General features: G+C 38.9%; 1 protein-coding gene across 1 annotated transcript in view; it reads left to right on the forward strand.

The window, feature by feature from the left end:
• The first annotated feature begins 4420 nt into the window (after positions 1 to 4420).
• The window catches only part of LOC128645989 (sulfotransferase 2B1), a 68767-nt gene continuing 53438 nt past the window's right edge, over positions 4421 to 19749 (forward strand). Inside the window, exons 1-2 of the mRNA XM_053699365.1 lie at positions 4421 to 4508; positions 5179 to 5351. Of these exons, the coding sequence (XP_053555340.1) occupies positions 5213 to 5351 (139 nt within the window). The 5' untranslated portion in view covers positions 4421 to 4508; positions 5179 to 5212. The remainder of the gene's footprint in view (positions 4509 to 5178; positions 5352 to 19749) is intronic.

Raw genomic sequence — 19749 nt, forward strand, 5'->3', positions numbered from 1 at the left:
ACTACCCTCCTGAAGATCTCCCTACCTTGTATTCACCCAGCCGGGCAGAACTCTTCATCCGATCCGGGCGATGTCCAATCAAGCGGCAGAGAAGTCTTCTTCCATCCAGGCGAACTCTTCTTCCATCCGGTGATGTCTTCAAGCAAAGCGGCATCTTCAATCTTCTTTCTTCGCTCCTCCGCCGCGGAGCATCCATCCGGCACGAAGACTAAGATGGCGTCCGTCGAATTCCGATTGGCTGATAGGATTCTATCAGCCAATCGGAATTAAGGTAGAAAAATTTGATTGGTTGATTGAATCAGCCAATCAGATTCAAGTTAATCTGATTGGCTGATTCAATCAGCCAATCAGATTTTTCTACCTTAATTCCGATTGGCTGATAGAATCCTATCAGCCAATCGGAATTCGACGGACGCCATCTTGGATGACGTCATTTAAAGGTACCTCATTCCTCGTATAGTCTTCGTGCCGGATGGATGCTCCGCGGTGGAGGAGCGAAGAAAGAAGATTGAAGATGCCGCTTTGCTTGAAGACATCGCCGGATGGAAGAAGAGTTCGCCTGGATGAAAGAAGACTTCTATTCCGCTTCATTGAAGACATCGCCGAATGGAAGAAGACTTCTCTGCCGCTTGATTGGACATCGCCCGGATCGGATAAAGAGTTCTGCCCGGCTGGGTGAATACAAGTTAGGGAGATCTTCAGGGGGGTAGTGTTAGGTTTATTTAAGGGGGGTTTGGGTGGGTTTAGAATAGGGGTATGTGGGTGGTGGGTTGTAATGTTGGGGGTGGTATTGTGTTTTTCTTTACAGGCAAAAGAGCAGTTTTTTTGGGGCATGCCCCGCAAAAGGCCCTTTTAAGGGCTGGTAAGGTAAAAGAGCTTTGAACTTTTTTAATTTAGAATAGGGCAGGGAATTTTTTTTATTTTGGGGGGCTTTATTATTTTATTAGGGGGCTTAGAATAGGTGTAATTAGCTTAAAAATCTTGTAATATTTTTTTTATTTTTTGTAATTTAGTGTTTGTTTTTTTTGGTAATTTAGTTTAGTTTATTTTATTGTATTTTAGTTTAGAAATTTGTAGTTTATTTAATTTATTGACAGTGTAGGTGTATTTGTAACTTAGGTTAGGATTTATTTTACAGGTAAAATCGTAATTATTTTAACTAGGTAGCTATTAAATAGTAAATAACTATTTAATAGCTAATGTACCTAGTTAAAATAAATACAAAGTTGCCTGTAAAATAAATATAAACCCTAAAATCGCTACAATGTAATTATTAATTATATTGTAGCTATCTTAGGGTTTATTTTATAGGTAAGTATTTAGATTTAAATAGGAATATTGTAATTAATAATATTAATAAGATTTATTTTAATAAGAATTTAGTTAGGGATGTTAGAGTTAGATAGGGTTATTATACTATATATAATATTTAACGATATTAAGTATATTAACCCTAATATAATTAGGGTTAATATAGCAGGCGGCGGTGTAGGGGGATTACATTAGGGGTTAATATTTTTAAAATAGATGGCGGCGGGGTAGGAGCTCACTTTAGGGGGTAGGTAAGGTAGATGGCGGCGGGGTAGCTAGGGACCTAGGGTAGATGGCGGCGGGGTAGCTGGGGTAGATGTCGGCGGGGTAGATGGGGTAGATGGCGGCGCGGTAGGTAAGGTAGATAGCGGCGGGGTAGATGGTGGTGGGGTAGCTAAGGTAGATAGCGGCGGGGTAGCTAGGGTAGATGGCGGCGGGGTAGGTAAGGAAGATAGCGGCGGGGTAGGTAAGGTAGATAGCGGCGGGGTAGATGGGGTAGATGGCGGTGGGGTAGCTAAGGTAGATAGCGGCGGGGTAGCTAGGGTAGATGGCGGCGGGGTAGATGGCGGCGGGATAGGTAAGATAGATAGGGGCGGGGTAGGTAAGGTAGATAGCGGCAGGGTAGATGGGGTAGATGGCGGCGGGGTAGCTAAGGTAGATAGCGGCGGGGTAGGTAAGGTAGATAGCGGCGGGGTAGATGGGGTAGATGGTGGCGGGGTAGCTAAGGTATTTAGCGGCGGGGTAGGTAAGGTAGATAGCGGCAGGGTAGATGGGGTAGATGGCGGCGGGGTAGATGGGGTAGATGGCGGCGGGGTAGCTAAGGTAGATAGCGGCGGGGTAGGTAAGGTAGATAGCAGCGGGGTAGATGGGGTAGATGGCGGCGGGGTAGCTAAGGTAGATAGCGGCGGGGTAGGTAAGGTAGATAGCGGCGGGGTAGGTAAGTAGATAGCGGCGGGGTAGATGGGGTAGATGGCGGTGGGGTAGCTAAGGTAGATGGCGGTGGGGTAGCTAAGGTATATGGCGGCGGGGTAGCTAAGGTAGATAGCGGCAGGGTAGGTAAGGTAGATGGCGGCGGGGTAGCTAAGGTAGATAGCGGCGGGGTAGGTAAGGAAGATGGCGGCGGGGTAGGTAAGGTAGATAGCGGCGGGGTAGGTAAGGTAGATGGCAGCGGGGTAGCTAAGGTAGATGGCGGCGGGGTAGCTAAGGTAGATGGCGGCGGGGTAGCTAAGGTAGATGTCGGCGGGGTAGATGGGGTAGATGTCGGCGGGGTAGATGGGGTAGATGTCGGCGGGGTAGATGGGGTAGATGGCGGCGGGGTAGATGGTGTAGATGGCGGCGGGGTAGCTAAGGTAGATGGCGGCGGGGTAGATGGGGTAGATGTCGGCGGGGTAGATGGGGTAGATGTCGGCGGGGTAGATGGGGTAGATGTCAGCGGGGTAGGTAAGGTAGATAGCAGTGGGGTAGGTAAGGTAGATGGCGGCGGGGTAGGTAAGGTAGATGGCGGCGGGGTAGCTAAGGTAGATGGCGGCGGGGTAGCTAAGGTAGATGTCGGCGGGGTAGATGGGGTAGATGTCGGCGGGGTAGATGGGGTAGATGTCGGCGGGGTAGATGGGGTAGATGGCGGCGGGGTAGGTAAGGTAGATAGCGGCGGGGTAGATGGGGTAGATGGGGGCGGGGTAGCTAAGGTAGATGTTGGCGGGGTAGATGGGGTAGATGTCGGCGGGGTAGATGGGGTAGATGTCGGCAGGGTAGATGGGGTAGATGGCGGCGGGGTAGCTAAGGTAGATGTCGGCGGGGTAGATGGCGCCGGGGTAGATGGGGTAGATGTCGGCGGGGTAGATGGGGTAGATGGCGGCGGGGTAGATGGGGTAGATGGCGCCGGGGTAGCTAAGGTAGATTGCGGCGGGGCCCGGGAGCGGCGGTTTTGGGGTTAATAACTTTATTAGGGATTGCGGCGCATATTAACAGCTGTTTCAAAACGCATGCGCAAATTGTTGTCTCCTCGGGAGCGCGCTTCAAGCCTACGTAAGAGAGCAGGAGGGACTGCTCTATAAGCAATACCGGAAGTCAAGGATGGGAGGAGTTGGCGTTCAAGACGTAGATAAGTTATAAATTAAATTATAATATCACTAGATGCTTATTTTCCAAAATAAATATTGCGGTTTACATTGCAAGTATATTAGGAATTAATAATGTTCATTAGAAAGCATATGATTGACATTCACTTTAAATAAAGATAGCAAGAGAACGAAGAAAAATTGATAATAGGAGTAAATTAGAAAGTTGCTTAAAATTGCATGCTCTATCTGAATCACAAAATAAAACAATTGGGTTCAGTGTCCCTTTAATTATTTGCGTTGTGGGGGTTTCGCAGTTTAGGGGTTAATAGTTTTATTAGGATTATTGCATTGTGTGGGTTTGGCGGATTAGGGGTTAATAGATTTATAAGATTCAAGGCCGTGATTGGAGGAAGCCGGATTCCTCATTTTAGACCCAGGAAGAGGCTTTGCGACGGGTGGAGGAAGCTGGAGCTGCTGTGAAGATTAAAAGGTAAGTTTTTTTCTCAACAGGAGTGAAATGTAAATTTTGATGAATTAAAGTGCCCCTGTTTTTAAACCAATTTTTATAAACCGGGCACTTTAGCATCAAAATTGACATATACGCTAGATTTTTCTTTGCATAAATGTTTTGTAGATGATCCATTTATACAGCCCATCTGAGTGTGTTTTTGTAACAATGTATAGGTTTACTTATTTTAAAATAACATTGTGCTGATTTTCAGACTCCTAACCAAGCCCCAAAGTTTTAGATGTCAGAATGCTTCTGTTTGTATAATGGGTCTTTTAATATGCAGGGGAGGGGGATGTTCTGCAGTCAACCCCTTTCAGTGGGTGTCCCAGGCTTATCTCATTAACAATGTTAAATTGGGAGCTTCTAAGTAAGTTTTTAAAAGGTTTTACACTGGATTTTTACATTAGTATCTGTGTATCTTATTCTTTATAGCAGTGTCTATTACATGCAGTTATATGAAAATTGGTGTATACTGTCCCTTTAAGACTCTCATGCTTGCAGGAGGAAGGTCCATTGATTTATTCACAGGAAGTGTCACAGGAACTGCCTCTCGGTCTCACATTCTAACAGTTTTACACAAGCAGGAATGCATTTGTTGCAGATGTGGACCTTTGTGATGTTTGCAGGTGACAGCTGTTTTATTCCCCCTCTGTGAAACGAAAGAACTTTTATATTTAATTTTATATTTTCTAAAGTGCTCTCAGATTTTTCACGGAAAGTTTTTTTTTTTTTTTGCCTGTGCAGATCATGAATGGCTGTTTTAGCAATCACTGGTTCTTACTGCAGCTGCAGGGAGTGCATATATTTGCGTTTAGTGTCTCATGCCTGCTTACTGATTCGACCTACATCTGCTTTTGAAATAATTAACATTTTATTGGAATATATCCAAGGAATGACAGATTGAAGGGGGTGTATTTTACATTTATTTAAACTAGAGAGGAGGGGTTATAGTTTTCTAAGATATTACAACCAAAATGGTGCAGGAGTTTAAAGAGGCAAGATCCTAGAAATGTCTGTGTCTATCATAGAATAATTGTAGTAACAAAATAGTAAGTAGTCTCTTTTATTTATATGAAAATTAAGCAATTCCATAACTATTTAGAACTTGCATCATCTGGCAATTTAAACTGCTGCAACACAGCCTTACCATGTATAGCCCAGTAGATTTTCCAATGCTTAATAGATTATAAATATAAAATCAGCTCATTATCACTTGGACAAAACTCCCTGACATGAGCATCGGCAGAGGAAGTGGTGGAGGCAGATTGTGATGTTTTTTTTGTTTTTGTTTTGCAGTTTCCTCTGTTCTCAGTAGTAGGTGACAATAAGCATGGACAGGATGGATGTTGTAGAGACCATTGCAGGGATCCAGCTGCCAGGACACTTGCACACAGCACAATCCCTGCAGTATGCTCAGGACTTCAAGTTCACAGAAGGGGATATTGTGATTGTCACATACCCCAAATCAGGTACAGTGATACTCCAGCCTTTTCTTTCAGATAGGACACAGTCTGTGGCATCACTCATACTGGTTCTAGAACAGATGCTATTGTTCAATTTGTGATGTTACCATGTTTTATTTTCTTAAGGATTTAAAGCAGTCCTGTCCAATTTAATGCTGGTTTACTCATTACACAACATTCTGCAGTACATAATCTGAGAGACATTTATGGTTTCTTTGTTTTACCTAGTTTTTTTGCACTTCTCTTATCAAATAATTGTTTTTTGTTTGTTTATTTTTTTTTTTAAATGTGGTTCAAAGGACCCTCCCTGCATTTGAAACCACAATTTATCTTATTGTCCTTTACCAGGAAAAGTTGGAACCTGCTGTGGTGTATAGTATTATCAATTAGATGCTAATATTTATTTAAAAGAATGATTATTGCAAGTGGCAAAAAGTGATCACAATCATTTGTGTCTAGAATATGAATGGATGCAATTACATGTGTTTATTTTTAATGAAAAAGTGTAATGCTTATGAAATATCTCCATACAACTCTGCAATTTCAGCTACATTGCCAAGCATACACAACAAAAATCTATTCACTACAGGAACACCTGTTACTTATATATATTTTTTTACTACTGCAAGACACTTTTAACAAGACCTTCTTTTGGATGGGAGAAATAATATATAATATATTCATTTCCACATTAAAAGGGACAGTACACATTAGAAATTAAACTATTTCTATGCATGGAGCATCAATTTTAACATATATTTTTTGCCAATGTCACATCTGCGTAAAATGTATAACTACTGATTTTTAGCTTTTAATTCATTTGTTCATTTGGAAGCTTTTTAGGCTTCCCCCATAGCTTAAAGGGACACTGAACCCAAAAAATTTTCTTTCGTGATTCAGATAGAGCATGCAATTTTAAGAAACTTTCTAATTTACTCCTATTATCAATTTTTCTTCGTTCTCTTGCTATCTTTATTTGAAAAAGAAGGCATCTAAGCTTTTTTTTTTTTGTTCTGAACTCTGGACAGCACTTTTTTATTGGTGGATGAATTTATCCACCAATCAGCAAGGACAACCCAGGTTGTTCACCAAATATGGGCTGGCATCTAAACTTACATTCTTGCATTTCAAATAAAGATACCAAGAGAATAAAGAAAATTTGATAATAGGAGTAAATTAGAAAGTTGCTTAAAATGTCAGGCTCTATCTGAATCATGAAATAAATTTTAAGGGGTTAAGGACAAGGCCATTTTTCAATTTCTTTCCCTTAAGGACCAGGGCTATTTTTAAATTTCTGCGGTGTTTGTGTTTAGCTGTAATTTTCCTCTTACTCATTTACTGTACCCACACATATTATATACCGTTTTTCTCGCCATTAAATGGACTTTCTAAAGATACCATTATTTTCATCATATCTTATAATTTCTATTAAAAAAATCATAAAATATGAGGAAAAAATGAAAAAAAAACACACTTTTTCTAACTTTGACCCCCAAAATCTGTTACACGTCTACAACCACCAAAAAACACCCATGCTAAATAGTTTCTAAATTTTGTCCTGGGTTTAGAAATACCCAATGTTTACATGTTCTTTGCTTTTTTTGCAAGTTATAGGGCAATAAGTACAAGTAGCACTTTTCTATTTCCAAACCACTTTTTTTCAAAATTAGCGCTAGTTACATTGGGACACTGATATCTTTCAGGAATCCCTGAATATCCCTTGACATGTATATAATTTTTTTTTAGAAGACATCCCAAAGTATTGATCTAGGCCCATTTTGCTATATTTCATGCCACCATTTCACCGCCAAATGAGATCAAATAAAAAAAATTGTTCACTTTTTCACAATTTTTTTTACAAACTTTAGGTTTCTCACTGAAATTATTTGCAAACAACTTGTGCAATTATGGCATAAATGGTTGTAAACGCTTCTCTGGGATTCCCTTTGTTCAGAAATAGCAGACATATATGGCTTTGGCGTTGCTTTTTGGTAATTAGGCCGCTAAATGCCACTGCGCACCACACGTGAATTATGCCCAGCAGTGAATGGGGTTAATTAGGGAGCATGTAGGGAGCTTCTAGGGTTAATTTTAGTGTAGTGTAGTAGACAACCCCAAGTATTGATCTAGGCCCATCTTGGTATATTTCATGCCACCATCTCACCGCCAAATGCGATCAAATGAAAAAAAAAACCTTAAATTTTTCACAATTTTAGGTTTCTCACTGAAATTATTTACAAACAGCTTGTGCAATTATGGCACAAATGGTTGTAAAAGCTTCTCTGGGATCCCCTTTGTTCAGAAATAGCAGACATATATGGCTTTGGCGTTGCTTTTTGGTAATTAAAAGGCCGCTAAATACCGCTGCGCATCACACGTGAATTATGTCTAGCAGTGAAGGGGTTAATTAGGTAGCTTGTAGGGCGCTTGCAGGGTTAATTTTAGCTTTAATGTAGAGATCAGCCTCCCACCTGACACATCCCACCCCCTGATCCCTCCCAAACAGCTCCCTTCCCTCCCCCAACCCACAATTGTCCCCGCCATCTTAAGTACTGGCAGAAAGTCTGCCAGTACTAAAATAAAACTTATTTTAAAAAAAAAATTAAATTTTTTTAAGCATGTTTACATATGCTGATGTGTAGGATCCCCCCTTAGCCCCCTTCCTCCCTGATCCCCCCCCCCCAAACAGCTCTCTATCCCTCCCCCTCTACCTTATTGGTAGCCATCTTGGGTACTGGCAGCTGTCTGCCAGTACTCAGTTTACTAAAAAAAAATGCTTTTTTATATATATATATTTTTTTCTGTAGTGTAGCTTTCCCCCAGCCAAAGAGCAACCCCCTCCCAGATCCCTTAGATCCCTTTTTGAAATTATTTTGTTCCCCACTCTATTTCACTTTTTTTTTATATTTCTGTAGTGTAGCCGTTCCCACCCGCTTCCACCCCGTGCACGCACCCGCCCTCCCGTGCGCGCGCGTCCGTGTGTGCTCCCGACGGTCACGCCCGCGATCCCGCCCCTCTCCACGTCATAGCACACATCGATGGCCGCCCACCCGCTTCCCACTGCAGCTCCCACCCACCAACGATACCGACCATCGATGTCCGGTGCAGAGAGGGCCACAGAGTGGCTCTCTCTGCATCGGATGGCCAAGGGGTGTTATTGCAGGATGCCTCGATATCGAGGCATCACTGCAATAACCGGAAAGCGGCTGGAAGCGAGCAGGATCGCTTCCAGCCGCTTTAAACCCCTAATGTCGTACAGGGTACGTCACTGGTCTTTTAAGACCAGGTTGTGTGCGACGTACCCTGTACGACATGCGTCGTTAAAGGGACACTGAACCCAAATTTTTTCTTTTATGATTCAGATAGAGCATGCCATTTTAAGCAACTTTAATATACTCCTATTATCATTTTTTCTTCATTCTCTTGGTATCTTTATTTGAAATGCAAGAATGTAAGTTTAGATGCCGGCCCATTTTTGGTGAACAACCTGGGTTGTCCTTGCTGATTGGTGGATAAATTCATCCACCAATAAAAAAGTGCTGTCCAGAGTTCTAAACCAAAAAAAAAGCTTATATGCCTTCTTTTTCAAATAAAGATAGCAAGAGAACGAAGAAAAGTAGTAATTAACAAATATACTCCTGCCCGTCCCCTAAGATCCAACAACGACCTGCATCTTGCGTCCTCTACCATCACCTCCTTTCATTCTAGACTACAGGACTTCTCTCGTGCGGCACCAACCCTCTGGAACGCACTTCCTCGAGATGTCAGACTTGCCCCTGACCTCTCCTCCTTTAAACGTTCCCTAAAGACCTTTCTGTTCAGGGAAGCTTATCACCCAACTTATTAACAAACTAACCAATTAACTAACAGTTGCCCTCTATCTCCTCACTAATATCATTCTCACCTCTGCAGTCCCCACCTCCTGTTTCCAATCTTCCTACCCATCTAGATTGTAAGTTCCCACGGGAATAGGGCCCTCAATTCCCCCTGTATTTGTCTGTAAAATTTTGAGTCTTATCGTATTGTTTCTCCACTGTACTGTTATCCTTGTACCCATGGGCAGCTCTGCGGAATCTGTCGGGGATTTATAAATAAAGAATAATAATAATAAAATAATAATAATAATAATAGGAGTAAATTAGAAAGTTGCTTAAAATGGAATGCTCTATCTAAATCACGAAATAAAAAAATTGGGTTCAGTGTCCCTTTAAGTATTTTTTCTCCATAAAATCCTCAGCCTTCTGTACGTCCAGTAGTTTAAATATCGGTCACGCCATAGGGCCAGATTAATCGCGCTAATAGTTACGCGCAAGCGATATCTGGTTTATCGTGGCTGTTTGTGTGCATTGGATGAAGTGCTCAGATTATAAATTGAAAGTAAACACGATCGCTTGAGCACAATTTAATTTATCTTATTTAAAAAAAAAAATTCACAAAAAGTTATAAGGGCTTAAAGATATCAGATCTCAGGTGTTGGGAAACAAATGCGGGCAAAGGACTTTAACACAGATATATATACATCTCTAAATGTGTATGTATGTGTGTGTGTGTATATGTGTGTGTATATGTGTGTGTGTTTTTATTTATTTATATATATATATATATATATATATATATATATATATATATATATATATATATATATATATATATATATATATATATATATATATATATAATGTGTGTGTACACAGATGTATTTATATGTGTATATATGTATTTACAGACATATAAACACCTATAAACACACAAATGCATATGTACATATATAAGTGCATTGGAGCCCTTTACAGTCAAGTCGATGAAAACATGTTATATTCTATTTATGCAATATTCATAATTATTCAAGTGTTATACTGTGTATTTACTGTAAATATTTCACATTCCAATGTTCTGCATATATATATATATATATATATTACACACACACACACACACACCAATAACATTGTTAGCCTGTTCTATGGCGATTTACCACCTGGGTGCAGCTTCATTTTAGCCCAGTAATGCTTTTCACAGAGTGGAACTTTCCTGTAGTATATCAGTCTCATCCCTATTACGGTCCGTCCAGCGCCGAAATACCAGGCTATTCCTTTCTGAACAAGGAACACAGCAAGCCCAGATGATCGTAATCGTATAGATATCTATTGTACCAAAATACCATGAGATAGATGTACAAATATGTATTTAAGAATAAATATAACATATTATTCTATGTAAAGAACATTGGAATGTGAAATATTCATATTTTCATGTCGGGGCACTTGAGAATTTGCGCGCAAGTAGGGTGTTAGGTTTCTTGTTTCACTTTTTTTGCCCCATTGACGTCTACGGGAAATATGTTAACGTGGTTGCGATATTCTAACTTCAGTTTTTTGCGTGCATCGGGTTAGCATGTGAGCGAAAGCGTTTTACTTTCAACTTGTGATACGAGCACTACCTGACGGGTGTAAAAAGCTTACTTCTTAAATCCTGCTCCACTCGTAATCTGGCCCATAGAGTTTATCTGAAGTGCACTCCTGCAGTTTCTGGCAGCCAGTTCTCAGTGAAGGAATGCTGCGCATGAGCCCTAACGCCTGAGAACCTGGCACAGCTAAGTAAACTGGTGGATTGCAATCATGCACAAGCTGATGGAGAAGAGAAAGGGGCGTGCAGCTCCTTTGACATTGAATAGGGAAGTAAATGGCGCTGTGGGGCAAGTCTAATGAAAATGAAAGACCTCAATGTTCAAGGTATATTTCATTTAAATTTATTGTTTAAAGCAATATGAAACACTAAGAAAAAAATGGTTCTAGTTTCATGAGAGATACAATGCATGTTTTGAATGTATTTGAAGATTTTGTGTGGAGAAATGGGTACAGTTGGCTCATGGTTGAGGTGACCTTGTTGTACTCATCTATTCCACATGGATTGGGCCTGAAGACTATTTGCTATTATTTCTATTTATCCCCTTAACGAACAAGGACGTGCCAGGTACGTCCTACAAAAAACTACCCTTAACAACCAAGGACATGCCTGGCACGTCCTCTGGGGTTTGAAGTGATCGCTTCCAGCCGCTGTCAGGGTATTCTATAGTAACAAGATAGTAGGTAAAGTAGTACTAATGTTAAGTACCTATAGGTGCCAAATATTTTTGTAATCAACAAGCACCTGTTAGGGGGGCAAAATAGCACGAAGGAGACTCATAGAAAAAAGAGTTACAAAGTCTGTAACAAAAAAGAGTGCTTTACCCCTACAATTTTATATAGGAAACATTCTCACTGAATAATACAGGAATGATTTTTTACCATTCATACTTTCTTTATTGGTTTAACTATTCAATCATACACATTTTAAAAACACTTAAACTCTCTAGATATCAATATATAGCATAGTTGTGTGAATAATACCTCTGAGAATCATGTATCTAGATGTGAAACATTGTACTTGGTTTGTATAATATCAAGCAGTTAGATACAAACATTATCTTTTGTAGCCGGCTATTAATAAATTCAGAAATAACGCTGTAACAAGAGGACCTGTTAATATGTGGGATGTCAGATTATGAGATTAAAGCTACTGTATCTAGCTAATACTCTATCTGTAATTATAAAGTCCTTGCTTGCACAGTCAACTTTAGCACAGCTGTTCAGTGTAATAAATTCTGCCTGCTTAAAATCTCTAGATATTAAGATCTCTACAATAAAGCTAAAATTAACCCTACAAGCTACCTAATTAACCCCTTCACTGCTGGCCATAATACAAGTGTGGTACGCAGCAGCATTTAGCGGCCTTCTAATTACCAAAAAGCAACGCCAGAGCCATATATGTCTGCCAGAGAAGTATTTACAACCATTTGTGCCATGATCGCACTAACTATAAATAATTTCAATGAGAAACCTAAAATTGTGAAAAGTTTGCGATTTTTTTTTTTTTTTAAATTTATTTTATTTGATCGCATTTGGCGGTGAAATAATGGCATGAAATATACCAAAATTGGCCTAGATCAATACTTTGGGTTGTCTACTACACTAAAGCTAAAATTAACCCTACAAACTCCCTAATTAACCCCTTCACTGCTGGGCATAATACACGTGTGGTGCGCAGCGGCATTTAGCTACCTTCTAATTACCAAAAAGCAATGCCAAAGCCATATAAGTCTGCTATTTCTGAACAAAGATGATCCCAGAGAAGCATTTTACAACCATTTGTGCCATAATTGCATAAGTTGTTTGTAAATAATTTCAGTGAGAAACCTAAAGTTTGCAAAAATGTTTGTGAAAAAATGAACGATTTATTTATTTGATCGCATTTGGCGATGAAGTGGTGGCATGAAATATACTTTGGTTTGTCCACTAAAAAAAAAATATATATACATGTGATGGGTTATTCAGGGATTCCTGACAGATATCAGTGTTCCAATGTAACTAGCGCTAATTTAAAAAAAAAAAAATGGTTTGGAAATAGCAAAGTGCTACTTGTATTTATTGCCCTATAACTTGCAAAGAACATGTAAACATTGGGTATTTCTAAACTCAGGACATTTTAGAAACTATTTAGCATTGGTGTTTTTTGGTGTTTGTAGATGTGTAACAGATTTTCGGGGGCAAAGTTAGAAAAAGTGTGTTTGTTTTTTTTATGATATTTTATATTTTTTATATAAAATATATATATATATATATATATATATATATATATATATATATATATATATATATATATATATATATATATATATATATATATATATATAGTAATTTATAAGATATGATGAAAATAATGGTATCCTTAGAAAGTCCATTTAATGGCGAGAAAAAACGGTACATAATATGTGTGGGTACAGTAAATGAGTAAGAGGAAAACAAATGGAAAAATGGTCTGGTCATTAAGGGGTTAATTAACGTCTACAGTGCTAAACTGCAGTGTTTCATTTTACGGGAAACCAGGATGTTTTTGAAACACAACTTCTTCTGGTTTGACTTTTTTTTTTTTTTTTTTATCTCCAACTTGTTTATGAGTTGGTGGGAGTGAGTCCACATCTACGGATATAGAAACCCAAATAAAAGATTCATATTTGTGTATAGACAATTTTGCTTTTGGTCTTCTCAGCAACAGACCAAAAAATTTTAGATATTCTTAACAAAAATTGCATGGGACTATCACTCACTTTTGAATGGGACCATCATTGCATTTCTTCTTTGGATTTAAAGTTAAAGGGAAAGGTCTAGTCAAAATTAAACTTTTGTTAGGGCATTACATTTTAAACAACTTTCCAATTTACTTTTATCATCAAATTTGCATTGTTCTCTTGGTATTCTTTATTAAAAGCTAAACCTAGGTAGGCTCATATGCAAATTTTGTAAGCCCCTAAAGGCCGTTTCTTACCTAAATGCATTTGACAGTTTTTCACATCTAGACAGCGCTATTTTATGTGTGCCATTTAAATAACTGATTGGCTAAAATGCAAGTCTGTCAAAAGAACTGAAATAAGGGGGCAGTCTGCAGAGGCTTAGATACAAGGTAATAACAGAGGTAAAAAGTATATTAATAGAACTGTGTTGGTTATGCAAAACTGAGGAATCTATATTATAATTGCATTTGTAATGTCCGTCTCCGTCGGCAGTTGCGCACACATCCTCAATGGAATGTTGCCTGCGTGCGCAGCCAAAATAATTCGCCTGGATGCAGCAAAGTTGCATCCAGCTGAACTCTAAAAATGGCAGTTCCAGGGTCGCCGGCCTTCAGTTCCAGGATCGTCAATCTTCAGCTCCGCGGTCATCGGTCTTTAGCTCTGCTCTGCGCCGGATATTCCTGGAAGAAGAAAGAAGAGGTTGCCGTTTGGAAGAATACTTCACCGCCTGGAACAGGACATTCTCCGCCGGACTTCAGGAACGGTGAGTACCAACCTGGGGGTTAGACTTAGGTTTTTTAAGGGTATTTGGGGGGGGGGGTTTGTTTTATTTAGATTATGGATGGGCAGTAAAAGAGCTAAATGCCTTTTAAAGGGCAATGCCCAAACAAATGCCCTTTTCAGGGCAATGGGTAGTTTAGGTTTTTTTAGTGTTAGGTTCTTTTATTTTGGGGGGTTTGGTGGGTAGAGGGGTTTACTGTTAGGGGGACTTAGACTTTTTTCTGTAAAAGAGCTGTTTATCTTTGGTCAATGCCCTGCAAAAAGCCCTTGAAAGGGATACTGGCAGTTTATTCTTAGATTAGGGGGTGTTTTTATTTTGGGGGGGCTTTTTTATTTTCATAGGGATTAGGTTTCATTTTGTAAACTTTGTTAATTTTGTTTTTTATTTTCTGTAATATTAGATTTTTTTTATTTTCTGTAATTAGGTTAATTTAAACTTAGGTTTAATTTTTAGGAGTTAGACAGGTTTTTTTTTTTTAATTTTTTTTTTTAATTTTTTTTTTTTAGATTAGGGATGGGCAGCAAAAGAGCTGAATGCCCTTTTCAGGACAATGGATAGTTTAGGTTTTTTAGTGTTAGGTTTATTTATTTTGGGGGGTGGTCGGTTTTTGGTAACTGCAAAAGAGCTGTTTAACTTAGGGCAATGCCCTACAAAAAAACCTTTTAAGTAGTTTAGCATTTGATTAGGGGGTGTTTTTATTTTGGGGGGGGCTTTTTATTTTCATAGCGATTTAGGTTTTATTTTTTTATTTTTGATAATTTGTTTATTTTTTTCTGTAGTTCAATTTTTTTTTTAAATTTAACAACACATAGACTGATAGGGGAGAGAGAGAGCAAAAGGGAGGGGAGAGAGAAAGAGAGCAAACGAGAGGGTGGATTCTTTCACCACCCTGCCATTTTCGGAATCCACCTGGATGCGTGGTTCCGTCACCACAATAGACTGCCCTTTGGAAAATGGCAGGGTGGTTCCGTCACCACAATAGACTGCCCTCTGGGCAGTCTTTCCCACTAGTGTTACCCACTAGTGGGAAAGCCTGCCCAGAGGGCAGTCTATTGTGGTTACTCAATTTTCAGATACAAATTTGATAAAAAGGGGGCAAAATAAATACTAAAAATATACTGCAAGGTTATTTCATTACGCATCACTAAATATTTTTAATAAAAATCACATGGAGCCTACTGTCCCTTTAACGGAAAATATTCAGGACTACATTTTGAATAATAATTTCATTAGTAGAAGTTAACATTGTTTTATGAAGGACAGATCATGTTAAAATAACATAATTGCAGTTTGTATGAAATTTAGTAAAAGCATAGATCGGCTTGTTATACTGAATGTGATCCTTTTTAGATTTAGTAAAGCATCATATACAGTTCCATATAAATGATCATTGTACAAATTCAGATAGATAAGTTTGAAGAAAAAAATGTGTGTACATGGATTGATCTTTGGCTTAAAGGGATATAAAACTTATTTTATCAAGACTGAACTTCATCCATGTGGATTCCAATTTTGACTGTAATATCCCTTTTTAATAGCTATTCAATCAATTTCTAGTAAGTGGCAGCAGCTGATCCATATCTAGAACTCACTTTTACTTTTTATGTTACCACCTTAGTTTGTGAGCCCTGCTCCTGTCTAGGAATCCAATGCATAAAAATAGCTATGAATCACTACCTCAGCACAGCATGGAACATAACCTCCTATTTACTGTGTTCAGATATATAGTGAATGCATTTAACCCCAAGGCTATCAGAGATGACTGCAATGGAAATATCTTGCAGTTTTTTTGTTATCCATGGGGTTAACTGTATTCACTATATAACTAATCTCAGCATAGTATAGCTGTTTGTCTAAGAGCAGGAGGTTATTTAAAGGGACATTATACACTAATTTTTTCTGTGCATAAATGTTTTGTAGATGATCTATTTATAAAGCCCATAAAGGTTTTTTTTTTTTTTTTTTTTTTTTTTTTTAAATGTATAGTTTTGCTTATTTTTAAATAACATTGCTCTGATTTTCAGACTCCTAACCAATCCCCAAAGTTTTATGAGAATACCGTCAGCTACCTTCTGCAGCTTGCTCCTGTTTGTGTAAAGGGTCTTTTCATATGCAAAAGAAGGGGGAGGGGGGAGTTTCTTATTTCCCACTTGCAGTGGGCTTTCCAGGTACCTTTTCGACAGAGCTAAACTGAGAGCTTCTAAGTAAGTTTTTAAACAGTTTTATACTGGATATTTATATCCGTATCTGTGCATCTTATTCTTTATAGTAGTGTCTATTACATGCAGTTATATGAAAATGAGTATATACTGTCCCTTTAAGAGCAGCTTTGCACCATGCCAAGGGAGTGATTTACAGCTCTGTGCCTTAGCTTAGTTTCAGACTCGCTATAACTTTTTACTTTCAACTTGTAATACGTGCTCAAACCTGGCCGCGCTAAAATTTTAACTTGAGCGTAGTTAGCGTGCAATCATACAAAAATTAGCATGCCACTTGTAATCTAGCCCTTGGTAGTTAAAGGGTTAAAGTTAAAATGTGGAAGTGGAGAATTAAATATTTAGTATTATGATGAAAATTGCTTAAAATTGTTCAGGTTTGTGTTCAAACCCCAAAATTCTCCACTGGAGATATTTTGCATATATAGTCTGTTCCTGAACACATTTTTTCCTGTTTCTGATGGATCTAGACTTGCCTTTTATATACCATCATAAAACAGAAAACTGTGAACAGGCTAAATAATGCATGGAACAGAGTTATGGAAGATAATTTATTTAAATAATACATTTAGGAGCTCTGAATGAAAATTCCTAACATTACAGAGAGATTTTCAGCTATTTTTTGTGTACTGTATAAAACAAATGTGCATTTCATATTTGATTATTAGCTATACTTTTGTGGTATAGTTATTTTGCAAGAATGCTTACTTTAGAATTGATTGAGAGTTTTGGAGTTAAAAGGACATGGGATTTTTTAAAATATAATCCTTCGTGGTTCAGTAAGAGCATGCTATTTTGAGACTTTTAAATTGACGTTGTTCTCTTGGTATCAATTGTTGAATGGCATACTTAGAAGCAGCAATGCACTACTGGGAAATAGCTGATGATTGCTGACTATTTGCACAGATGCCTCTTGTTACTGGCTCACCAGCTGTTTTCTTGAAAGAACAGCAATACACTACTGGGAGCTAGCTGAACACATTGGATGAGCCAATCACAAAAGCATATACAGGTGGCCCTCGTTTTACAACGGTTCAATTTACACCGTTTCAGAATAACAACCTTTTTTTCCAGTCATGTGACTGCTATTGAAAAGCATTGAGAAGCAGTGCATTTATTAAAATATCCAGTAGGTGGAGCTGTCCGCTTGTGTTGCAGCAAAGCCAAACAAGCTGAAATTAATCAGTTTAACCAGACCTGAGCTATTGAGCAGATTTCAAAGGAACAAGATCTTCCTGTCTATAAATCAGTCCAGATTGGAATGCATAGAAATAATTGTTTGCAGAAAAAAGCAAGTGAAGTCTGTGTTGTGTGATTATTTGATTAGGTTTATAATGTTGTTTAGCGAATGTTTTTGTTCATTTAACTTCGTTTAATTATATATTCTGTGTTGTGTGATTATTTTATTAGGTTTATAATGCTGTTTAGCATTTAAAGTCTTCATTTCAAAGCTTTAAAAATAATGTATTAGGTGTTACTTATGACAATTTTGAGAGAGGCCTGGAACCTATCTCCCTCACTTCCCATTGACTTACATTATAAACTGGGTTTCAATTTACAACGATTTCAATTTACAACCATTCCTTCTGGAACCTAACCCCGGCGTAAACTGAGGGCTACCGGTATATGCAGCCACCAATCAGCAACTTGCTCCCAGTAATGCATGGCTACTCTTGAGCTTTTCTCTCATTGATTCAGCACCTCGATAGTGCTTGCTGATTGGTGGCTAAATGTAGCCACCAATCAGCAAACGCAACCAAGGTTCTGAACCAAAAATGGTACACCTCCTAAGCGTACATTTCTGCTTTTTCAAATAGATACCAAGAGAACGAAGAAAAAATTATAATAGGATTAAATTAGAAAGTTGCTTAAAATTGCATGCTCTATCTGATACATGAAAGGAAAATAAATGTGGGTTTTATATCCCTTTAATAGGAAAGGATAGTATGCAGCAGTGGCGTATTTAGATTTTGTGCTGCCCTAGGCACTCAAAATGTTGCTGCTATACATCATTTACATACATATACATACACACACACACATATACATATATATATATATACACACACACATATAATAAACACATATATATATTATTTTTTTTATCTATTATCAAAAGGGAGCACATTTATCTATTTTGGCTTCTTTTTTCCCTTTTCTTTGAATAACTTAGTGCAGTTCCTATTAAGATTGCTACTGCTACATAAGTCCCACATCTGCTTCCCTTTCCTTGCTCTTTTGTAATAGAGAGAGAAGTTCGTTGGAGACACAGTACCTGTTACTATGTCCTTATCTAATCTGTGGAGAAAGACCATAAAACTAGCAGTCATAAACATTCCTCCATTGTCGGCTCTCTGCTTCTCCATGCTGAAAGCCCAACCCCCCCAGCTCTCTTCCCTGCAATGTTCAGCAGTAAATTTAGTAAGCATGGTTTTCAGTGCCAGAAGTGTACCTCTGCTTCCTGCACTTCTCCTCACTGGCATTTGATTAGGAAAAGTACCTGTTGTGACCTGTCTGTGCAAAATATCGGTATGCTTATTTTGCAGTGAGCTGAGCTAACACTGATCTCCATGTGGTGGACCTTGCAAGTAATTATTACTTCCAAGGTCCACCACATGGAGCTCAGTGTTAGCTCAGCTCACTGCAAAATAAACATTGGGGATCATCTCATTATCATTGTGTAGCGTTAATTTCAAGTCAGCCTAGCCAGGAAAATATTACTATAGTGACCGTGTGGTGGACCGTTGAGGAAGTAATATTTTCCTGGCTTGCCTGACTTGAAATTAATGCTAGCGCTACCCAGCAGTACCCAATGATGAACATTTTGGATGGAGCTTTGGTGTGCCCAGCCCCTACCTGAAGTTAAGTCAGCTGGCCAGGTCAGCCACCTCCTCTCCAGTTTTCTCAGGCGCCGCTCCACCGATCCCACTGTTTGTCGTCTCCACTGTAGCTGCTCCACGTCACTGGCACTTCTTCTGAGACTTCTGGCCTTGCACACGTGCGTGACTCCCTCCATCTATGTGCGGCTGCTTCTCAACAGTCTCAGACAGGAAGGCGGGCGGCAGATCTAAAACGTCACGTGATCTCTGCAAAAAGCCGGCCACGTGACCGCCGCAGAGTAAAAATATATATATATATATTTATTTTTTTTACAAATTCAAACACAAATATCTAGTCACTGCAAACGGACAAATGCCGCCCCCCAAAATCTGTTGCCCTAGGCACCGGCCTTGTTGGCCTTTGCATTAATACGCAGAAATGTGCTGGGTAGTGTTTACATCATATTGATTTTATGAT

This window comes from Bombina bombina, chromosome 1 (genome assembly GCF_027579735.1).
Source record: "Bombina bombina isolate aBomBom1 chromosome 1, aBomBom1.pri, whole genome shotgun sequence".
NCBI classification, from domain to species: Eukaryota; Metazoa; Chordata; class Amphibia; order Anura; family Bombinatoridae; genus Bombina; species Bombina bombina.